Source organism: Dreissena polymorpha, chromosome 2, assembly GCF_020536995.1.
Source record: "Dreissena polymorpha isolate Duluth1 chromosome 2, UMN_Dpol_1.0, whole genome shotgun sequence".
Classification (NCBI taxonomy): domain Eukaryota; kingdom Metazoa; phylum Mollusca; class Bivalvia; order Myida; family Dreissenidae; genus Dreissena; species Dreissena polymorpha.
Genome location: NC_068356.1, coordinates 36,006,631 through 36,028,359, shown reverse-complemented (window position 1 = coordinate 36,028,359; position 21,729 = coordinate 36,006,631). Strand labels below are relative to the sequence as shown.

General features: G+C 34.1%; 2 protein-coding genes across 2 annotated transcripts; both read left to right on the top strand.

Annotated features, from left to right (window-relative positions):
* The first annotated feature begins 4,770 nt into the window (after positions 1–4,770).
* LOC127869658 (FMRFamide receptor-like) lies at positions 4,771–6,006 on the top strand. The gene has a single exon (XM_052412315.1). The coding sequence runs from the start codon at positions 4,816–4,818 to the stop codon at positions 6,004–6,006; it is 1,191 nt and encodes a 396-aa protein (XP_052268275.1). The 5' UTR covers positions 4,771–4,815.
* Positions 6,007–11,079: 5,073 nt separating this feature from the next.
* Positions 11,080–20,990, top strand: LOC127866593 (FMRFamide receptor-like). Its single transcript, XM_052407229.1, has 2 exons — positions 11,080–11,232; positions 16,529–20,990. The coding sequence occupies exon 2, from the start codon at positions 16,618–16,620 to the stop codon at positions 17,830–17,832; it is 1,215 nt and encodes a 404-aa protein (XP_052263189.1). The 5' UTR covers positions 11,080–11,232; positions 16,529–16,617; the 3' UTR covers positions 17,833–20,990.
* The last annotated feature ends 739 nt before the right edge of the window (positions 20,991–21,729 follow it).

Below are 21,729 nucleotides of genomic sequence, written 5' to 3'. Positions count from 1 at the left end.
TTACCACAATCGGACCTCCGGAATTTTTTTTTTTTCAAGATGGCCGCCAAGATGGCCGCAAATTACCTATAAATGATCATAACTATGTAACTATACAATCAAATTTGATGAATGTGTTGTCTATACCTAAGTTTCAAGGGGCAAAGAACACATAAAGATCATCAGACTTTGTTTAAGTTTACAATAGTACACACAAATCCAACATGGCGTTCAAAATGGCCGCCAAGATGGCCATCAAAACCTTTAAATGATCATGACTATGTAAATATCCACTCAAATTTGATTATTTTGGTGGCTATACAAAGGTTTAAAGGGGCAAAACATATTTAGATCATCATACATTGTTTAAGTTTATTATATTACACACAAATCCAACATGGCGTCCAAAACGGCCTCCAAAATGGCCAGAAAAACATATTAATGGTTATAACTATCTAACTATCCACTCAAATTTGATGAATTTGGTGTCTATACCTAGGTTTCAAGGAGCAAAGAACACATAAAGATCATCAGACATTGTTTAAGTTTACAAAAGTACACACAAATCCAAAATGGCGTCTAAAATGGCCGCCAAGATGGCCGCCAAACCCTATTAATGATCATAACTATGTAAATATCCACTCAAATTTGATTATTTTTGTGGCTATACATAGGTTTCAAGGGGCAAAAAGCACATTAGAGATCATCAGACATAGTTTAAGTTTATCATATTAAACATAAATCCAACATGGCGTCCAAAATGGCCTCCAATATGGCCACCTGAATCTATTAATGATCATACTTTTGTAACTTTCAAAATTGATGATTTTGGTGTCTATACCGATGTTTCGAGGGGCAAAGATCACATAACGATTGGCAGGCATATTTTAAGTGTATTATGTTACACTGAAATCTCACATGGCGTCAAACGACACAATACGGAGGACCACAAAGCCATTACTTTTGACTTGATGCTTGATATGTTTGGACCTGCCGTGATTTTTGGATTTTGACAAGAGGATCAATATTTTTCAGCGTCAGGCAACACTGAATTTGCAGGGAATGATGCGTATCTTGAATCAGAAAATACAGTACTCAGGGCTGCAATTGTCATTCAAATTCTTGCCTATGATTAATATGTACAATGGGAACAAAGCGTGCATTCTGTCAACATAAGCCTTTGTTTGCAACCTTGCCACAACCTTCACACCATTGTTGTAACGTTTCACCAACCCTTGTATTGGAAGGCTGCCGAAATCGTCACTGATGCGCCACAAAGTAGTTTAAAATGTGGATTAAAATTTGGGATGTTTCATAAACGTATGAGTTGCAGGGGGGGGGGGCAAAGGATCCCTCATGCGCAAATTGTGCACATTGTGACACGAAAAATTGTCCAGAGGGCTTCACGAGACCATCTTTTTGTTGAAAAGGGCATACACAGCCAGCTTACAGCCGAAATGACCCAGAAAGCATAAAAGCATATCGTACTGAGTGTTGGCTGATGCATTAACAGGCAGTGCCCGATTTGCTATCCATCTTTGCTGCAAATAAGCGACCTAGAGAAAACGCACCCAGACGTTTATCAAAAGTTCGGTATTGGTTTTCACGTTGTTCGTAGAGCCATCAATGCTATGCTCGGCTAGGACGTGATCTTGTCATTGAGAAAACATTGATGATGTGTTTATAGAGCACATGTGGTCTAACTCGCGGCAGTGAAATTGCCGAGTAAATGCAACCCCCTTGGACCCTATCTGCATCATCCGAGCACAACAGTGGGATGCAGGATTTCACAGATCTGACCTATACTTCAATTCCACAACACACAGATTCAACTGAGGCGTGCATCAAAGGTGATTCTTTTGATCTAGAGAAAATGCAGACACAGATTACAACCTGCTCTCCATACACAGATAACCCTACTCTGAGAAACATGGGCAATAAGATAGTGGCTGGGTCAGATGTGAATGTTCATGCAGTTGAGGCGTTTGGGAAAACGATCATAAGAGATATCATAGGAAACTCGGTCTTTGCTTATAAATTCACGAAATAATACAGAGCCAAAGCTCTTGGGAATAGCTTGGCTGTTAAAATCGCTTCTGACCGTGCTTTTTATCCTGCTCTTCTGTTTTCAGAGTTTCCTGGTGGTTTAAAAATCCGGAGATCATTCCCTTGCAGTCGTATCGTCTTTTGAACTGAGCTCCCTTCCTGCTGCCTTTTTTGAAACCAAGAACATACTGTGTATAGCAGATAAGCCTAAGATCGCTCAAGCAAGTTGAGAGTATGCTATAGACAAATCATGTGATGCTGAGATGAACTGTATTCATGAAACAGATGCATGATGGTGGCACTTTGCTAAATCCTTGACCATGGAGAAGGGCGACTTATATAACGCAATAGCCGAGTCTTAGAAAAAAGTCGATTCATAGAAAATGCATTACGTACAAGCGACAGTGGGATTCGATGGCTACGAAGACGGCCATTAAAACAAAGACAACACGCACCGGAGACGATGAAACAAACGTGAATCAAATTGTGAATTTAGGCAAAGAAACAAAATGCTCATGTACAAAAGGAAGATTTTTTGTCTCGTGACAGAAACACGGCCGGCATGATTGCTCTGATCAGCACAACTCTGCCTTAAATGGGATGCTATATTGTTCTGTCTTCAGCGGATGCAGACGTTGAAATAGTTAAAGAAACAGTATAACGATCCCGTCGTAGCACCACACAGTTGTAGGGCGAGGAAACAGATTTGCTCATCTAGATCCTGCAGTACTCCGAAAGGGACAATAAGACTATCTACTTCTGCTTTGATGTAAATAAATTGCCAAAGGAACACAAAGTGTTTTATATTAATCTTTTGGAAGAACTCATGCTTATTCAGGCTGTAATTAATATTCAATGATTTTCAGCAACGGTAAACAATGACGTCTACAGAAGCTAGTAAAACCTGATCCTATTTTGAAGTCATGTGCTAGTTCATTCTCTCTTCCAAATGTCATAAATTGGAGTTTATGATTATTCAACTGCTTAATGATGATGTCTCTTAAACTATCGCGTTGTACATAACAACAATAAATTTTAAGTAACAAGTTATGGACCTGTAGTCCTTCGTATTGTGTTAATGGCCATTTTGGTCGCCGTGTTGGATGTTTGTGTAACATAATTAGCTTACATTTTGTATGATGATATAAATGTGATATTTATGTGTTGTTTTCTCCCTGAAACCTGGGAATGGACACCAAATTAATCAAATTTGAGTGGACAGTTACATAGTAGGTTTGACCGCCATCTTGGCGGCCATTTTGGATTTGAGTGATATATAATAAACTTATAAAAAATGTCTGATGACGTTAATGTGTTTTTTGCCCACTAAAACCTATCTATAGACACCAAAATGTAGATCTGAAATTGAGTGGAAAGTAACATAGTTATGATCATTAATATGTTTTGGCGGCCATCTTGGCAGCCATTTTTGACACCATGTTAAATTTCTGTAAGACATTATTAACTTACACTTTGTCTGACGAAATAAATGTGTTCTTTGCCCCCTGAAACCTGGGTATAGGCACCAAATTCATCAAATTTGAGTGGATAGTTACATAGCTATGATCATAAATAGGTTTTTGCGGTCATCTTGGCGGCCATTTTTGAAGCCATGTCGGATTTGTGTGTACTATATTTAACTTAAACAATGTCTGAATTTTAATTCAAACTAGTCAAATTGTTATGTACGAAATCAAAATCAAGTAATATTCACAACAGTAAAACCTTTCAGAGAATTTGTTTCTTATTTTTCATTTTCAATAATGACGGCGGCCATCTTGAAAACGGACGCCATTTTGAAATTTTGTAGTGGCTAACGTGCTTTATCAAATCTATAGTGACTGAACAGTATATGTGCCAAATTTGGTGCTTGCATCACAAACTGAACGATTTCTTGAAATATAGACTTAATCTGCTGAGCTATATAAAATGGATGTCGACCAAGTTCCCATACATAGCAATTGTAGATTTTGATTCTGTTATGAATTATTATTCTTAAACATGATTTTAATCAATGCTGTATTTTTATATTGCAAAAGATCAATATTTGACATCCGTAACACAAAACCAATCCAGCATATGCTGTGGTTTGATAAATACCTAGAGCTTTCAATCATATACCAGTTACATAATCCCTCTACATGTCGGTATATAAAAAGGTATATTTTTTAAGTTTCTTATGGAATATTATTGTTTTACTCCGTTTCACCAAGGTTTGCAGTCAAACATGAATTTCATGTTCCATAGTTTGTCTTTGAAGAAAAAATAAATAAAGAACATGACTATCAACATAATGTCCTATATATTAATTTATTTAAATAAGACGCACGCATACACGCTTACACGCTTACAAACACATATTATACTTGTGATAAACGCAACGACCAAAACACACAACCTGTGATTTTGTAATTCATAAACGATATTGTTAGTTTTTATGTGAAAACAAAAATTTATCATTGTCAGTAAGACAGACAAATACCCTGCTATTTTATTTACTCAAAATAGGTTAATTGTATCTCGTTTCTGTGATAATATGTGTGTTATCACCCCCGAAAAGAGCATTTGATTTTATGTTTAATTGAAAACTAATTTTAATGCATAAGGTGATATACGGATTATGATATGCTCATTAAAAACAAAACGACGATTATAAATTAAACGTATTAACAAAACACCCGTCACTCTGATTTTTGCAGGTCAAAATGTGCCGATTTAAGCAGTTACCAGTTGACGTTTCACAGCTGATGTAAAATTTCGGAAGAACCTGTTATACATATCAGTTCCAGCATGCCTGTATCCGAGCTCAATCTGCAGGTGAACCTCTCCGTGGGCGGTGTCCCATTTAAGCAGGATAAGCAACTCATGTTCGTCTTCTGGGGCATCATCTTACCAGTGATTGGCAGTTTTGGATTGATCGGGAACATACTTAACATTATTGTCCTATTTCGGAGGGAAATGAAGTCCACGACAGTGTATTTCTTACGAACTCTTGTCCTTACAGACACGGGTATTATTGTCGGATGTATCCTTGGATTATCCAGTATCTCCATAACGCAGCTCCATCCAGATAATCCAGCAATGAACTACTACACTCACGTCATTTACCCGCATATGTTCACGCCCATCAATTTCATTGTTATGGCGCTGCAATTCACCAACGTGTGGGTGACGGTGGCTGTAACCATTGAACGCTACATTGCTATATGCCACCCGTTCAGTGCCATCTATGTCTGCAATAGAAGAAATACTTTCATTCTGATCGGTTGTATTTGTGTTATTGCCATTGCATATAACATACCCCGATGTTTTGCTACCAAGGTCACTGAATGTGACAATAGAACTGAGTGTGTCACGTCATGCGTCGGTAACAGAAGTGATTTTTGTTCTGGTGTGACGACCAATTTCACGGCATGTGATAATATAACTGACTGTGTCACGTCACGCGATGGCAACAAACGTGATTGTCGTTCTCTTGTCACTACAGATCTGGGTAAAACGGAGTGGTATGAACAGTACTATAGTGTCTACGCGTACATGATCATCATATACATTGTACCTCTTGTAATTCTCCTCATATTAAATCTATTTTTAATCATCGAGTTGATGCGCATGCGTATGAGACGATCGGCATCATCCATGTTGCCAACCCCGAATGAGAACAGTGAAACAAATATGAGCATTGTACTTATTTTGATCGTTGTGATTTTCATTTTATGCCAAACGCCAGGTCTTGTAGCGCAGTTTTGGTTTTTAGACCAAGACGTGTTAACGAAGTGGCTATGTGTGAGCAACACGCTGTTTGCTCTGAACTCTTCTGTCAACATCATCATTTACACAGCGGTTGGTCGAAAATTCAGAACGGAACTTCTCACAATTTTCCGTTTACGTGCAAAAGGAAAAAGAAACCGTGGTGCCCGAAATGGCGCACCGGAATTGGCAACATTAATGAACATGCCTGTATACGCTTCAAAAAGATGAACCAGACGAAACGCCTCTACTGCAATACGTTTATTAGTATGCCGCTTGATCAAGTACGTTGTATGATTAGCAAATCGACTTTCCACCGAAAAACAAAATCAATTTAAATTGTGGAAATTAAACCAGCTTCTATTAACGGAAACTAATGTGACGGCGAAAACTTGTATATATGGTTTGCCATCGTCTTATTTTCGAGGATGTCTGATAGTAAGTGGGCATTTGGAAGTTTGCAGGTGGTTGTTTGTTCAACATTAATGTGTAATCTTTAGGTTTAGCATGTTTCCTATACCACTGTTAACTATGGCTATAGTTTTGTAAGATTGTACTGTTTGGTCTTTTCCGTATTCTGAAATTGCAAGTTCGATAAATAATAACTAAGAAACTCGCGAACCTACAAAATTCACTTTTTTTTTCAAAATTAGAAAACAAAATTAATCGATAGTATGATCGTGTTAAACGAACGCGTGTTTCATATAATGTGATTTAAACTGAACAGCTTAAGGAATATATCCTTCACAACCATGTGTAAATGAATTTTCGAATGGGTGGTGTTTGTCGAATGCGATCGTTTATGACTGGTCCAACTTATTTATACTTATGATTTTAGATTTTACGATATAAAGCTGCTCACAAATCACGGTTACATATAATAGAACTATAAAAATCATGTTTCAAGTGTTTCAAGTTACATTCAAAATCATGTCAAAAAAGTTATGGCAGTATAGATTATAACACATGTGTTTCTATGCGGTATAGTTAAACACAATTTAACCAAGACCATAACTATCTTTCAATTAAGGTGTTTCTTCCAGTTTGGATAGAACGGTGTGTTTGCTTAAAAAAACGAATACCGATGTAAACTGTGTTTGTGTGAATTATGGCGGCTAAAAATATGAAAAGTGGAAAACATGTTCTTCAGTGAATTTTTAAATCTTTACTTCTGTTCATGAAGATTAAAAGTCCTGAAAAGTGCAAGATATGTATATAATATATAATATAATGAACATATGTGATTCCAAACGGTGTACAAGATAAAAACAATTGGCGAGTAACAGAAACGTAAACACAAACAAACTATGGCGAGTGCGAAGGAACGGTGCGTCAATATCACTAACAGTCAGGTGGAAGGACCAAGAACCCAATAAAGCCAGTTAAGTAATCCATGCTACTTCTATAAACCAAATATACATTTTGCTGTTAAAACATCGGGAACGATATCCTTAGGAGGCAAGGTGAACGGACAGCCAACGCCCACATCGCCGGCTATAGTTAACGATAATGATTGAATAGGATGAATAGTAAAATTGCTCGGCTTGATTCCATTAAAAATGTGAGCTGTTTAAATCGCCGCACGCAAAACATTGGAAAAGCGACCATGTATAGCCATCAATATGTTCCTTCTAAATGTATCAAATTCAAACAAAATGAAAACTAAGAATAACACATTAAACGACGAATTCGATTGTACAATCGTCTATGAACTGTTTGATGTCGCTTCAATCATCTAAGCAAAAACATTACATGACGTAATGCCCGCTAAGTGAAGATTAGGTAAGGATGTTAAGGAGTGCTTAAATACTCTAAGGGGATCAATTATATGATGGAGATAGTCCAAACAGTCTCGTTAGAGTATGATTATTGATAATAATTCAGCGTTCAGTATTTACCGCATTTTTCTGTCGTATAGCTAATAAATGGATAAGTTATACAATGTTTGTAGTCAAACCAGATTTCCTTTCGACATGTCATTAATGTTCAACTTCTCTAAATGTTCTCTAATAGTCTTCGCTCCGTGTAACGTTAAATAAACTGCCGCAGCGCTGGGGATATACACAATATCACTTCACAGATACAAAGACACACTTTTCTACACGTGAAGATTACCTGAAGGACATCTGGATACGATCTTAGATTTAATGTCATTGGTTTTGAAAATACATGTTATTTAATAGTTATTTTTTAAATATTAAACATTCACTATATTGAATAAATGTAATTATTATCTGTTCATACGATTTTATCAACAACGTATTTTTTTTTTATCCAAACACAGTTTTATTACTCACTTTTTCAGATTTTTAATGTTATTTTTTTACATCATAATCATGTTGTCCAAAAACTAAAAAGTGTACGACAGTTACATTACGTGTGACTTAAAGGGGCCTTTTCACAGATTTTGGCATTTTTTAACTTATTCATTAAATGCTTTTTATTGATAAATGTAAACATTGGATCGTAAAAGCTCCAGTAAAAAATCAAGAATAAAATTTAAAAAAGGAAAAGAACATTGCCCGGAGCAGGTTTCGAACCAGTGACCCCTGGAGTCCTGCCAGAATCCTGAAGTAAAAACGCTTTAGCCTACTGAGCTATTCCGCCGTGTACACGTACTTGACGTATTTTATACCTTATATAAGCAATCTTCGTAGTTGCACACAATTTAACGACAAAAACAGAACTCTCCAAATTATTCAATCGTTTCGCGTTGCAACGCTTTATAATTTTTAGGTTTTAAAATCGTCAAAAGATGCATATAATGGCTATATTAGAGCATGGTAAATGTTCAGTATTACTGTTTCCTCACTTATATCATAACTAAAACGAAAATTTGCGAATCTGAAACAACTTTTTTCAATTTTGTCAATTTACCAAAGCGTGAAAAGATCCCTTTAAATATGGTGTCATTCCATCTAACAGTAGGATTTCTCTCTATCGTTTTTTTAATATTAAACATTTGTTAAGTAATTTTATTATTGATACAATTGTAAACAATTTAAAACAAACATACATAGAGTTTTTCCTTAAGTTTTTAAACATTATCGAGGGTCTTTCCATATGGATATTTTCCATGTGTCTAAAAAAATCGAAGTACATTTAAATATAGGAATTTGCAATTGTTGTCGTGAGTATTTTATTCCTTTTTTAATCTATGATTTTTTTAACTATGTATATGATCTTTCTCTTGCATGTAACAAAGATGAATTCCTATCCATTTTTCAAAGGTACTCGGATATGTCATTGAAACTAACTTCATCAATACAAATTTCGTAGGCGGAATAAAAACCATAGGTTACGATAAATAAGTCGAAATTCCAATAGAAATTAAAAATTGATTTGTAACTGCAACAACCTTTTGGTCATTTCAGCCTTCATAATGTTTGTAATTATGAATAATACATGACAAAAATATCTTTAGACGCAGTCGGTAACGTGAACAATGACATTTTACGCGATATCCAGTCAATAATGATACATTATAAAATATGATACTTTACAATAGGTAAGATGCACAAAACACACAAGTTACACTATGACCAGTTTTTACAATTTAACAATTATGAAATCTAGCAATCAATAACATTCCAGAGCTCTATCAAGAAATAAATAATTGTACGTATCAAATCATTTTATAACATAGCACATACTATAAATTGAAATTGATTTAAACTGAGATCAACGCCTTAAATGATCAGTAAATAGCTAGGGTTTAAACCGGTGTAGCGGAGAGCCGAACCTCACAGTTAAAGTCTCTATAACGCTCAAAATCAACGAAAATTTCGTAAAGTATTTCGTAAAATAAAGTTAACAACTAAACAATCAGTGTTCCTTATAGCAATAGCCACACTTTCAACGCTAGATTTAGTATGATTACATTTTTGTAGATACAAAATGCTCGTTTTTATTTATTTGTGACCACAATAAATTCCATGCTAATTTCCTGCGAATATATCAATTCATTCGACACACAAAAACTTAAATGATACCATGTTAAAACCATAATAAAAACGAGCATTTTGTATCCACAAACATCTATTTTACCAGACCACATCTGGTGTTAAAATTTATTTAAGCTTGATTTAACGAAATATCGTACGAAATTTTCGTTGATTTTGAGTAGTAATGTTACTTTAAATGTAAGACTTTAAAGTTATTAATGTGCGTACAGAAAATGTTCAAGCAAACTAGGTCTTAAGAAAGATTATACATGTAAATAAGTTTCATTCACATAAAAAATAGCTTAACTGCTTACAGACTTAAATATGAAACTTTGAAGATATGTACGGAAATATGTTCTACTGTATCAACACTTCACAAATAAAAAACAACCAATGAAAACATGAATCAAATTTATTCAAATATTCGAGTTTATACCATTATATAAGGCTAATTGCGCCGAATACATGTATCAATTAAGTGTCTTTCAAGTATTTTTATGATGTTGAACATTGTATATCTGCAAATATAAAGATCATGTAGACTTAGAGTTATTAGCGAGACACATAATTGTGTAATACTTTTTAATTAGAGCTTAAATCGCTTGAACAATATAATCCTAATATTAGCTATTAAAATATATTTTTTATTGAAAACTACATACAAAATTATATTATGCGATAATTAGAATACAATTCAAGAGTTAATAAAAACTGTTGTTCTAATGGTCGTCATACAAATTGTCTGAGCCCCGCACACAAACGATTGATGTTTTGCACTAAGGCAAGATTTATCAGGATGATCTTTAGTCGCGAAACCACACCAGAAAGATATGGCAGAAATTAGCCCGTACAAAATCATGCATTAGTAAAAATATTAAGAATATTTCATGAGACATATATATTAAACATTGTATCAATACCTCTATTTAATAGATCCATGGATAAAGTTCAGGACCAGACGAACTCTAAAAACTAAATACAATGTCCAAACTAAGGAGGGTAAAATCAATATTTCATACAATCAATCTCTTGTAACAAAACCTGCTTTTACTTAAATCGTTAATTTCTTTTGTTTAAAATAGCACACGAAAGATATTTCAATTATAGTCAAACAATAACTTTCATTTAATTAGGCGAAATCGTTCTGATACAATTACGAAAACTGTTCTTTATTCACGATTAGTGTAATTACTGGTATGCTTCCGTTTTTATTGACATACATCTTTACAGGCAGCCATTCGCATAAGGGGATACATAAACACGCGCATAAACACAGTCACACATATTTATTTATTGTTACACAAGATCATTAGACCAAGGCTCATTTAACATGGCTCATTTAACAAAATGTCAACCCCAACTTCATGTACCTTCATGTGTGACTGAATTTTCGTTAATAATAAGGAAATTATTCGAATGTTAGTTTTAAGAGGTTTATGAACAGTCATTGAACGATAAACAATTGGATACCAGCTCAGTGCATTCACAACTGGAAATATATGAGTTTGTCACGGTGGGTTTAATCGTTTTATAATAATATGTTTAAATTTAAAAAACGAAAAATAGATACTTGATCTGGTTAAATCATACACGTTTAGAACATCACTCAATTATTGCTTTAAATAAGTAAAATAACACGATACATTGATATGAAATAGAAATACATTACTGTATACGCGTAGAAAAATATCTGTTCGTTATTCAAAGTCCATCAATCAAAATTGGTATCTTTATAGAACGCACGCATCACTTTGTACGGGAAATGCGTGTATTCCTACTATGGCGTTTTAAATAAAGTCATATATATATATATAGTATAATGTTTAATATATTATATGCTTTCTTGCGATTTGCATATTAATGTAAATCATAAGAGCGTACAATTACCTTTGCCAGCATAGACTGCAATGAAAGGTTTACACTATCGAAATTTAATTTTCATCAGTATTAAATGAACACACGAGGAGCTGCAATATTTAACTAAAACACAAATTAAAGAATTTGGAAAAAAAGTTTTTAAATTGTATTAAAATAAATAAATACATGTTAGTAGTTGTATTTTCCTTGTATTGTTACAATTTATGGTCTAGTTTCCAGTTAAAAGAAAATAATATTCACCGACATTATGTTTGCATTGAGATATTCTGCTTTTGCTTTGGCTATTTACGGGATCCAATAGAAAATACACAGTGATAAAACATGATTAAGAACATTAGTACAACCTATTAAGACAAGACATGTAATAATAATGAGAGTGACATTTTCTTTTATAAACATTCACTTTAAATATCATGATAATGTTTGTATGTGAATTGTTGAATATATGATTTATTTCAAAATTCGATTACTTAAGATTCTTATAAGGCAGCCCTCAAAGAAACATCTCGAGCTTTTGACGGTTAGAAGTACACTGTTCATTTAAAGCATAGAACTTATGAAAATCCTCACACTTGGACGAAAAGTTTGTGAGTACAAACAGTTAGACATGGAGTACTTTGTTTATATGGTGTTTAGTCTCCACACAATCAAATCATATGGAATTAATAAAGTTTAAATCTCAATTATGCAATTCAACTATTCATTTAAATATCTGTTGGGGCGGGGGGGGGGGGGCGTTCAATTAATTATCTTTTCGCGACTGTTATTAGTTCTAAGCACACTTTGTTCCTTAAGAAAGCACTCCAACATTGTTAACACGTTTGTTTTGTATTAATAAACATTAATAAACACTCGTTTAGTTTAAACCTATTTTATTTCAGCTCAGTTGCATAGAATGCCTTGGACTTATTTGAAACGAGTCCGTTTCTTGGGACTAGAACCAGTACTTGTTGTGTATGGGGAAATCTAAAGAACTTTTTATTATCATATTATATTGTTCTTGAATATGTTTATAAGCCGTCAAGTATATCAGCTTGTTTAGAACTAAAAACTTTCAAACATTTGCTTCATTGAGATTTATATTATATAAGGTCTTTTTGGTAAATATGTATTTCTATTTCAAATACATTTCACGCTGTCTCATTGAGATTGCATAGGGATATAATCTGACCACATTGCGCTTTCGTTCAAATTAACATACAAATCAAAATGACAAATGTCAATATTTAAATTAGAAGCAACCGTTTAAACTTCCTTGTTTGTTGGTAGTTTTCATTTGGTGCTCGTTATTTTACGTTAATGCAAGTTGGGTAATCAGGAAGTTTCTTGTTATTAACAATATATATGTTTGGTCTGATTGTATGCGGAAGCGGACGTAAAAACATAATAAACAACCAAACAATAATACACCGACTATTACTTTACTGAATTATATTTGTGAAAATATGCTTTTTATTTGTACTTAAATAAGTAGACGATTGTTTAACATATAAAATGTTGACACATAACCACCATTAAATTTTGCCTCAGTATTTAAACAACTACAACGAAAACAAGAAGAACAACATATTTATTCAGTCTCTTTTGCATATACACGTTCTTCATAACTTGATCAAAAGAATAATACCACTCACATGTCAACTTGGACGTTTATACATATACACAGATACTATTATGTTAAAACATGTGCTTATTTGATTAGTCTACATGTATATAAAACTATTAATACAAATGGTAATTTTGAACGTACTTGTTAATTTTAAATTAAAAACATAGTTAGAGGAGGACATGCAGTAAGTTGTATACGAAAATATAACATAATATGATTGTAATATCTTAGAAAAATAACTAACAATGAGGTTTAGAACCATATTATACATTTAGTCGGTGAAAAGCACGATGGGTATGTCTACACATATTTAATATAGTTGTTGTAAATATAAGAATAAAATAAACTTGCAAATTAAACCAAACTGGGCTGACAGCCAATGGTCTGCAAAACACCCTCAAAACAAAGCCTTCGGTCACAGCCTGAAAACAGATTCAGACAATATTCAGTGCAGCTCATCAACAGCTTGAAAATAAAGCACAAAACAATGCAGAAAATGCACATTAAATTGATATCTGGGGTAAAATAGACCTTTTCGGGGGCCTCGGAACTTGCCCGTAAAAACCCCATTTTCAGATAAACTCGGCAATCACTTTTATCTTTCCGGGTAACAATACACACGCAGTGGACAACATGATTTGCACCAGCACAGCAAATGCTTTCACACCGAGCCAAACAAAATGGGTCATTACCGTTTACTTTTTTTGCACTGTTAACTTATTTAAACCCACCGTTGAAATCTGTCAAATGCCGGCTGCTTCAAGCAGGAAGTACATGTGTTTACTTCTCACTCAGCATGTTGTTGTTGTTGACTAAATTCCAGGTCACTTAGTTTCAAGTATCTGAAAACAAGTGAGATTGCTAGAAGATTGACCATTTATACTTACATTTAAGCTCCTGGAGTCAAAAAACAATTTTGTTTAGGCCATACACCTTAAGTTCAGGAAACTGACAGGGGCCAATGCGCAAATAGGGCTACAAAACTGTAGACTGCCTCCTTAAGATAGCAGTCCAAAGTTTTAAACCCATCTAAATTTGATTTATTTGTACTCTTCAGTCAATTCTGGATGAAACTGGGTGGTTTTCTTTGTAAAATAACTGCAATGTACAATTTGAGACTATTTTTTAGTGAGCATATCAGCGGCGGCATTTTCACGCAAGTTTTTGGTCATTCTTTCGGTATTCTACCCAAGTCTAAAAATCACTCAATTTGCACAGATATGAAATGCAGTTGTAATCATATTGCCACAAATGACTCATAATGAGTGCCGGCTTACATCCGGAGTCAAAAATTGTTCACAACACTGGTCAAAGTTAAAAAATAAAATGAATTTTGCTGATTTTTTCCTTAAAATCAGTGTTTTTTTACTCACTTTCATCAAAATTTATGCACAATTAGGGGTTTAAATGGTTTAAAAGGCACTAAATGTTGTACACATAGTTGAATTAAGTCAGCTTAGTTTTTCTTGCATAAACAAGTAAGCATATCGCACAAAGAAACATAGACGGCAGCTCTAAAGCAGATGTGCGTACCATGCAAAATAGGGTTTTCTTCAAAAATCAGGCTTACCTCCCCCTACTGAAATGTTAATATCTCTGCTCAGATTGGTCAGAATTTAATGGGAAAGCTGTTTTCATGTGTTGATGACTCTATTTTATAAAAAAATGTCACTTTTGACTATGGGGCGTTGGGTGTGAAATTTGGGATTTTTACCTTAAGGGGGGCAGTCTACAGTTTTTCTTGAAAATCCCCAGGCCGACAACCAATGGTCTGCAAAACACCCTCAAAACAAGGCCTTCGGTCACAGTCTGAAAATAGATTCAGACAATATTCAGTACGGCTCATCAACAGCTTGAAAATAAAGCGAAAAACAATGCAGAAAATGCACTTTAAATTGATATTTGGGGTAAAATAGACCTTTTCGGGGGCCTCGGAACTTGCCCGTAAGAACCCCATTTTCAGATAAACTCGGCAATCACTTTTATCTTTCCGGGTAACAATACACACGCAGTGGACAACATGATTTGCACCAGCACAGCAAATGCTTTCAAACCGAGCCAAACAAAATGGGTCATTACCGTTTACTTTTTTTGCACTGTTAACTTATTTAAACCCACCGTTGAAATCTGTCAAATGCCGGCTGCTTCAAGCAGGAAGTACATGTATTTACTTCTCACTCAGCATGTTGTTGTTGTTGACTAAATTCCAGGTCACTTAGTTTCGAATGACTGAAAACAAGTGAGATTGCTAGAATATTGACCATTTATACTTACATTTAAGCTCCTGGAGTCAAAATTTTGTTTTGTTTAGGCCATACACCTTATGTTCAGTAAACTGACCGGGGCCAATGCGCAAATAGGGCTACAAAACTGTAGGCTGCCTCCTTAATGTGTTGTTCCATTCTAACCGGATATTTTTGTCTTTGTTATAATCGCTATCAATCCGTTATACAGTTTCAATTGTACATGGTCGCTATCTTAAACCATAATTTTATGACGCGCATCCGTTGAGACCTATAAAGTGGATGTCGACCAAGTTACCCATACACAGCAATAGTAGATTTTGATTCACTTATGAACTATTATTCTTAAACAAGCTTTTTATCTGTTTTACATTTGTGTTAGCAAATAAATCCATATTTGACAGCCGTAACACAAAACCAATCCAACAAATGCTGTGTTCTGATAAAACTCATATAAACACTTAAGGCTTTCATTCTTATACCAGAAATATCATCCCTTTACAGGCTCAGTTAATAAAAGAGGTATATTTTTTAAAGTTTCTTATGTTATATTATTGTTTCACCCCCTTTCACCAAGGTTTGAATTAAAACATGAATTTCAAGTTCTATAGTTTGCCTTTGAAGATAAGAAAAATAAATAAAGAACTTGACTATCAACAATCTTATGTCTAAATTGAAAATGTCGTATATATTAATTTATTTATATGAGACGCACACACGCACGCTTATACACAATTATACATGGGTTGTGATAAAAACTATGACAAAAATACCCAACTTATGTTTAAAAAAAAATTATGTACGATATTCTTTGTTTTATGTGAAAACACAAATTTATTATTGTCAGAAAGAGAGATAAATACCCTGTTTTTATTTTTTTAAATAAAAGTAGGTTAATTGTCTCCCGTTTCTGTGATAATAATTATGGGTGTTATCACCCGAAAAAGCATTTTATTTTATTTTACATGAAAACAAATTTTAACACAGTGATAAACGGCTTATGAAATGCTAATTATAAACAAAATAAAGATTATAAATTATACGTATTAACAATACACACGTCACTCTATTTTTTCCAGGTCAAAATGTGCCGATTTTAGCAGTAACCAGTTGACGTTTCACAGCTGATGTAGTACTTTCGCAAAACCGTTAAACAATCAGTTCCAGAATGCCTGTATCCGAGCTCAATCTGCAGGTGAACATCTCCGTGGGCGGTGTCCCATTTAAGCAGGATAAGCATCTCATGTTCATCTTCTGGGGCATCATCTTACCAGTGATTGGCAGTTTTGGATTGATCGGGAACATGCTTAACATTATTGTCCTATTTCGGAGGGAAATGAAGTCCACGACAGTGTATTTCTTACGAACTCTTGTCCTTACAGACACGGGTATTATTGTCGGATGTATCCTTGGATTATCCAGTATCTCCATAACGCAGCTCCATCCAGATAATCCAGCAATGAACTACTACACTCACGTCATTTACCCGCACATGTACACACCCATCAATTTCATTGTTATGGCGCTGCAATTCACCAACGTGTGGGTGACTGTGGCTGTTACCATTGAACGTTACATTGCTATATGCCACCCGTTCAGTGCCGACTTTGTCCGCAATAAAAGAAATACTTTCATTCTGATCGGTTGTATTTGTGTTATTGCCATTGCATATAACATACCCCGATGCTTTGCTACCAAAGTCACGGAATGTGATAATAGAACTGAGTGTGTCACGTCATGCGTTGGCAATAGAAGTGAGTGTCGTTCTGGTGCCATGCCCAATGTCACGGAATGTGATAATATAACTGACTGTATCACGCCATGCGATGACAACAAACGTTATTGTCTTTCTCTTGTCACTACAGATCTGGGTAGAACGGAGGGGTATGAACAATACTATAGTGTCTACGCGTACATGGTTGTAATATACATTGTACCTCTTGTAATTCTCATTATATTGAATATTTTGTTAATCATCGAGTTGATGCGCATGCGTAAGAGAAGATCGGCAACATTTCCAAGCCCGAATGAGAACAGTGAAACAAATATGAGCATTGTACTAATTTTGATCGTTGTGGTTTTTATTTTATGCCAAACGCCAGGTCTTGTTGCACAGTTTTGGTTTCTAGACCAAGACATGTTAACGAAGTGGCTATGCGTGAGCAACACACTGTTTGCTCTGAACTCTTCTGTTAACTTCCTCATTTACACAACGGTTGGCCGAAAATTCAGAAAGGTTCTTTTCACAATTTTCCGTTTACATGCAAAAAGAAAAAGAAACCGTGGTGCCCGAAATGGCGCCACTGAATTGGCAACATTAACAAAAATGCCTGCGTACGCTCCAGAAGATGAACCAGACGAAACCCGTCAACTGAATGCGTGAATAAGTTTGCCGCTTGATCGAATACGTTGAAAGATTGACGATACGACTTACAACCGAAAAAATGCATTTTAAAATGTGAAAACATACCTAAATCTAAACCCTCTTCTATCAACGGAAACGAATGTGTAAATGGGCATTTGAGAGTTTGCATGTTGTTGTTTGTTTAACATCAAGGTGTTTTGTACAGGTTTAGTATGTATCCGTTCATAATGTAGACTATGGCTGCAGTTTTGCAAGATTGTAGTATATGGTCTTGGCCGTATGTTGAAATGGCGATTTTGATAAATAATTACTAACCCACTCGCGAACCTACGAAATTCGCGTTTTTCAAACATAGAGAACAATATCAACCGATACTATTTTCGTGTTAAACTAACGTATGTTTCATATTCGTTGATTTAAACTAAACAGCTAAGGGAATGTATCCTTCACAACCACATTATTATGCCAATTAAGTTTTTTAAAGGGGTTTTGTTTGTCGAATGCGACTGTTTATGACTGTTTCACTTTATTTATACTTATAACTCTGGGTTTTACGATAAAAAGCTGCTGCACATATCATGGTTACAGTTCTTATATCAATTAAAATCATGTTACAATTCTTACTTTCGAAAACATGTCAACATAGGTTATGGAAGTATATATAATCACAAATGTGTTTCTATGCGGTATAATTAAACACTATTTAACCAAGACTATACATGTCTTTCAAATGAGGTGTTTCTTTCAGATTGGATAGAAACGTGTGTTTTATGAAAAAGCAAATGCCGATGAAAACTATGTTTGTGTGAATTATGGCGGCTAAAAATATGAGAAGTAGAGAAATGTGTTTAACAGCGGATTTTTAAATCTATACTACTGTTCATGAGGATTAAAAAACATGAAAAGTGCAAGATATATATATATATACAATATATATTATATAATTACGATATGTGATGACAAACAGTGTGCAAGATAAAAACAACTGGCGAATAACCGAAACACACACAAACTATGGCTAGTGCGAACTAACGGAGCGTCAATATGAATAACAGTCAGATGGAAGGACCACGAACCCCACAAAGCCAGTCAAGTAATACTTCTATAAACCAAATATACATTTTGCTGTGAAGACATCGGGTGTGGTATCCACAAGGGGCTCGATGAACGGACAGCCAACGCCAACATCGCTGGATAGTTAACGATATGATTGCTAATTTGTGATTGTTAATTCAATGATTGGATAGCATCGACAGTGAAATTGCACAACTAGATTCCATTAAAACATCTGTTAACAGTTTAAAGGGGCCTTTTCACAGAATTTGGCATTTTTTTAACTTATTCATTAAATGCTTTATATTTATAAATGTAAACATTGGATCATAAAAGCTCCAGTAAAAAATCAAGAAAAAAATTAAAAAAAGGAAAAGAACATTGCACGGAGCAGGTTTCGAACCAGTGACCCCTGGAGTCCTGCCAGAGTCCTGAAGTAAAAACGCCTTAGCCTACTGAGCTATTCCGCCGAGTACACATTCTTAACGTATTTTATACCTTATATAAGCAATCTTCGTAGTTTCACAAAATTTAACGACAAAAACAGAACTCTCCAAATTATTCAATCGTTTCGCGTTGCAACGCTTTATAATTTTTAGGTTTTAAAATCGTCAAAAGATGCATATAATGGCTATATTAGAGCATGGTTTATGTTCAGTATTACTGTTTCCTCACAAATATCATAACTAAAACGAAAACTTACGAATCTGAAACAACTTTTTTCAATTTTGTCAATTTACCAAAGCGTGAAAAGATCCCTTTAAATTGCCGCATGCAAAACATGAAAAGGAAAACGATCATTTATAGCAACCAATATGTTCCTTCTGAATGTCCAATTATAACAAAAATAAAAGTAAGGAGAACGCATTAGACGACGAAAGGATCCAATTGTACACTCGTCTATAAAGTGTTTGATGTCGTTTCAATCATCTAAACCAAAAAATTACATGACTTAATGACTACTTGCTAAGTGAAGATTATGTAAGGATGTAAGAGTGTTTTCAGACTCTAAGGGGATCAATTATATAATGGGCATTGTCCATATATTCTCGCTAGAGCATGATTATTGATAATAATTCAGCGTTTGTCTGTCAGTATTTACCGCATTTTGTTCTGCGGTATATCTAATAAATGGATAAGATATGCAATGCTAGTAGTCAAACCAGATATCCTGTCGATATGTCATTAATTGTCAACGCCTATGTGGTCAACTTCTCTAAATGCTTTGTTAAGTCTTTGCTGTGTGTAACGTTACATGAACTGCTTCAGGACAGGGGATATACTCAATATCACTTCACATATACAAAGACACAATTTTCTACACGTGAACATTACCTGAAATCTGGATACGACCTTAGCTTAATCTCATTGTTTTTATTAACATGCTAATAAATAAATACTTTTTTAAACATTCAACATTTACCATATTGAATGTATGCTATTATTGTCTGATAATACGATGTTATCAACAACGTATTTTATTTATCCTTTCGCAGTTATATCACTCACATTATTAAAATTTAATTGTTATTTTTTAATCATAAATATGTTGTGCAAAAACTTTGTTTATTCATTATCATTATAGTATCCGATCATATTTTCAAAAAAAAAAGATTTGTGTAGCTAAATGCTGCGACCTCTTTTTTTGTATAATATATTTGTTAATATATATCGTTTTTGTTGTAAATGTGCGTTTGACAAGTTATGATTCGACCATTGATGGTCAATTCATACTCGATGAGATTATACATATATTCGATAAACATAATCTTCTAGCTAATGTAACATTCATTGAAATTGTAACACATATTTGACCAACATTATTTAAATTGTTAAGAGATTGATCAATCAAGAGCTGTTCTCTCAAATCATTAGCAGCGAAGAAGTAACAAATCAATTCATTATCAACGTTCTTAACAAATCGCTGTTGATGTCAATTGTACGACAGTTACATTACGTTTGACTAAAATATAGTTTCATTCCATCTCACAGTAGGATTTCGTCATATCGTCTTTATTATATTTAACATTTGCAAAGTGATATTAATATTGATACAATTGTAAACAATTTAAAACAAACATACAAATTGTAAATTGAGTTTTTACCTTAAGTTGTAAAGCATTATCGAGGGACTTTCCATAGAGATATGTTCCATGTTTCTCGAAAAATCGAAGTAAATTTATAGGAATTTGCATTTGTTGTCGTTCGAGTGTTTTATTCATCTTTAATCTATGTTTCTTTAACAAATTTCTTAGGTAGAACAAAAACCATAGGTTACGACTAAATAAGTCGAAATTCAAATAGAAATTATACATTTGATATGTAACTGCAACAACGTTTCGGTCATGTTAGCCTTCATAATGTTATAATTGTTTAAGAGGCGCATCTAGTGTGTGAATAAATTTGGTAGACATGTGAGGTTCGGCTTACCCCTAAACGTGTCTATAATTATATCTGGGAAACAACTATCCATTCGATTGTCAAACGTTCATAAGAGACCGAGCGTGGTGATATGTACACAATCAATATAATTGTCATTTTATTCAAAGAACAAATAATTCACTTTTTGATGTTTTCATTAAAAAAACTAAGTGCGAACGAATACTTATGTTTGTGTTTCTATTCGTAATTTTCTTACAGCTACTTTTTGTAATTGTTATTAATTAACGAGTATTCTAAAAATGAAATATCGATCGATTCGTATGTAGGCAATACTTTGCTTGATGATAAATATACTTAAATTATGTTTGACTATTTGAATATTAAGCATATATGCTATTTTGAAATGGAAGCAAATATTCTTTATTTATAGAAATGTATATTCAAGTAGTGAAAGAGCCTATGCAAATTCAGTTTTTACTT

Coding starts and splice junctions, on each gene's coding strand:
- LOC127869658 (XM_052412315.1), top strand. CDS start 4,816: ATGCCTGTATCCGAGCTCAATCTGCAGGTGAACCTCTCCGTGGGCGGT.
- LOC127866593 (XM_052407229.1), top strand. CDS start 16,618: ATGCCTGTATCCGAGCTCAATCTGCAGGTGAACATCTCCGTGGGCGGT.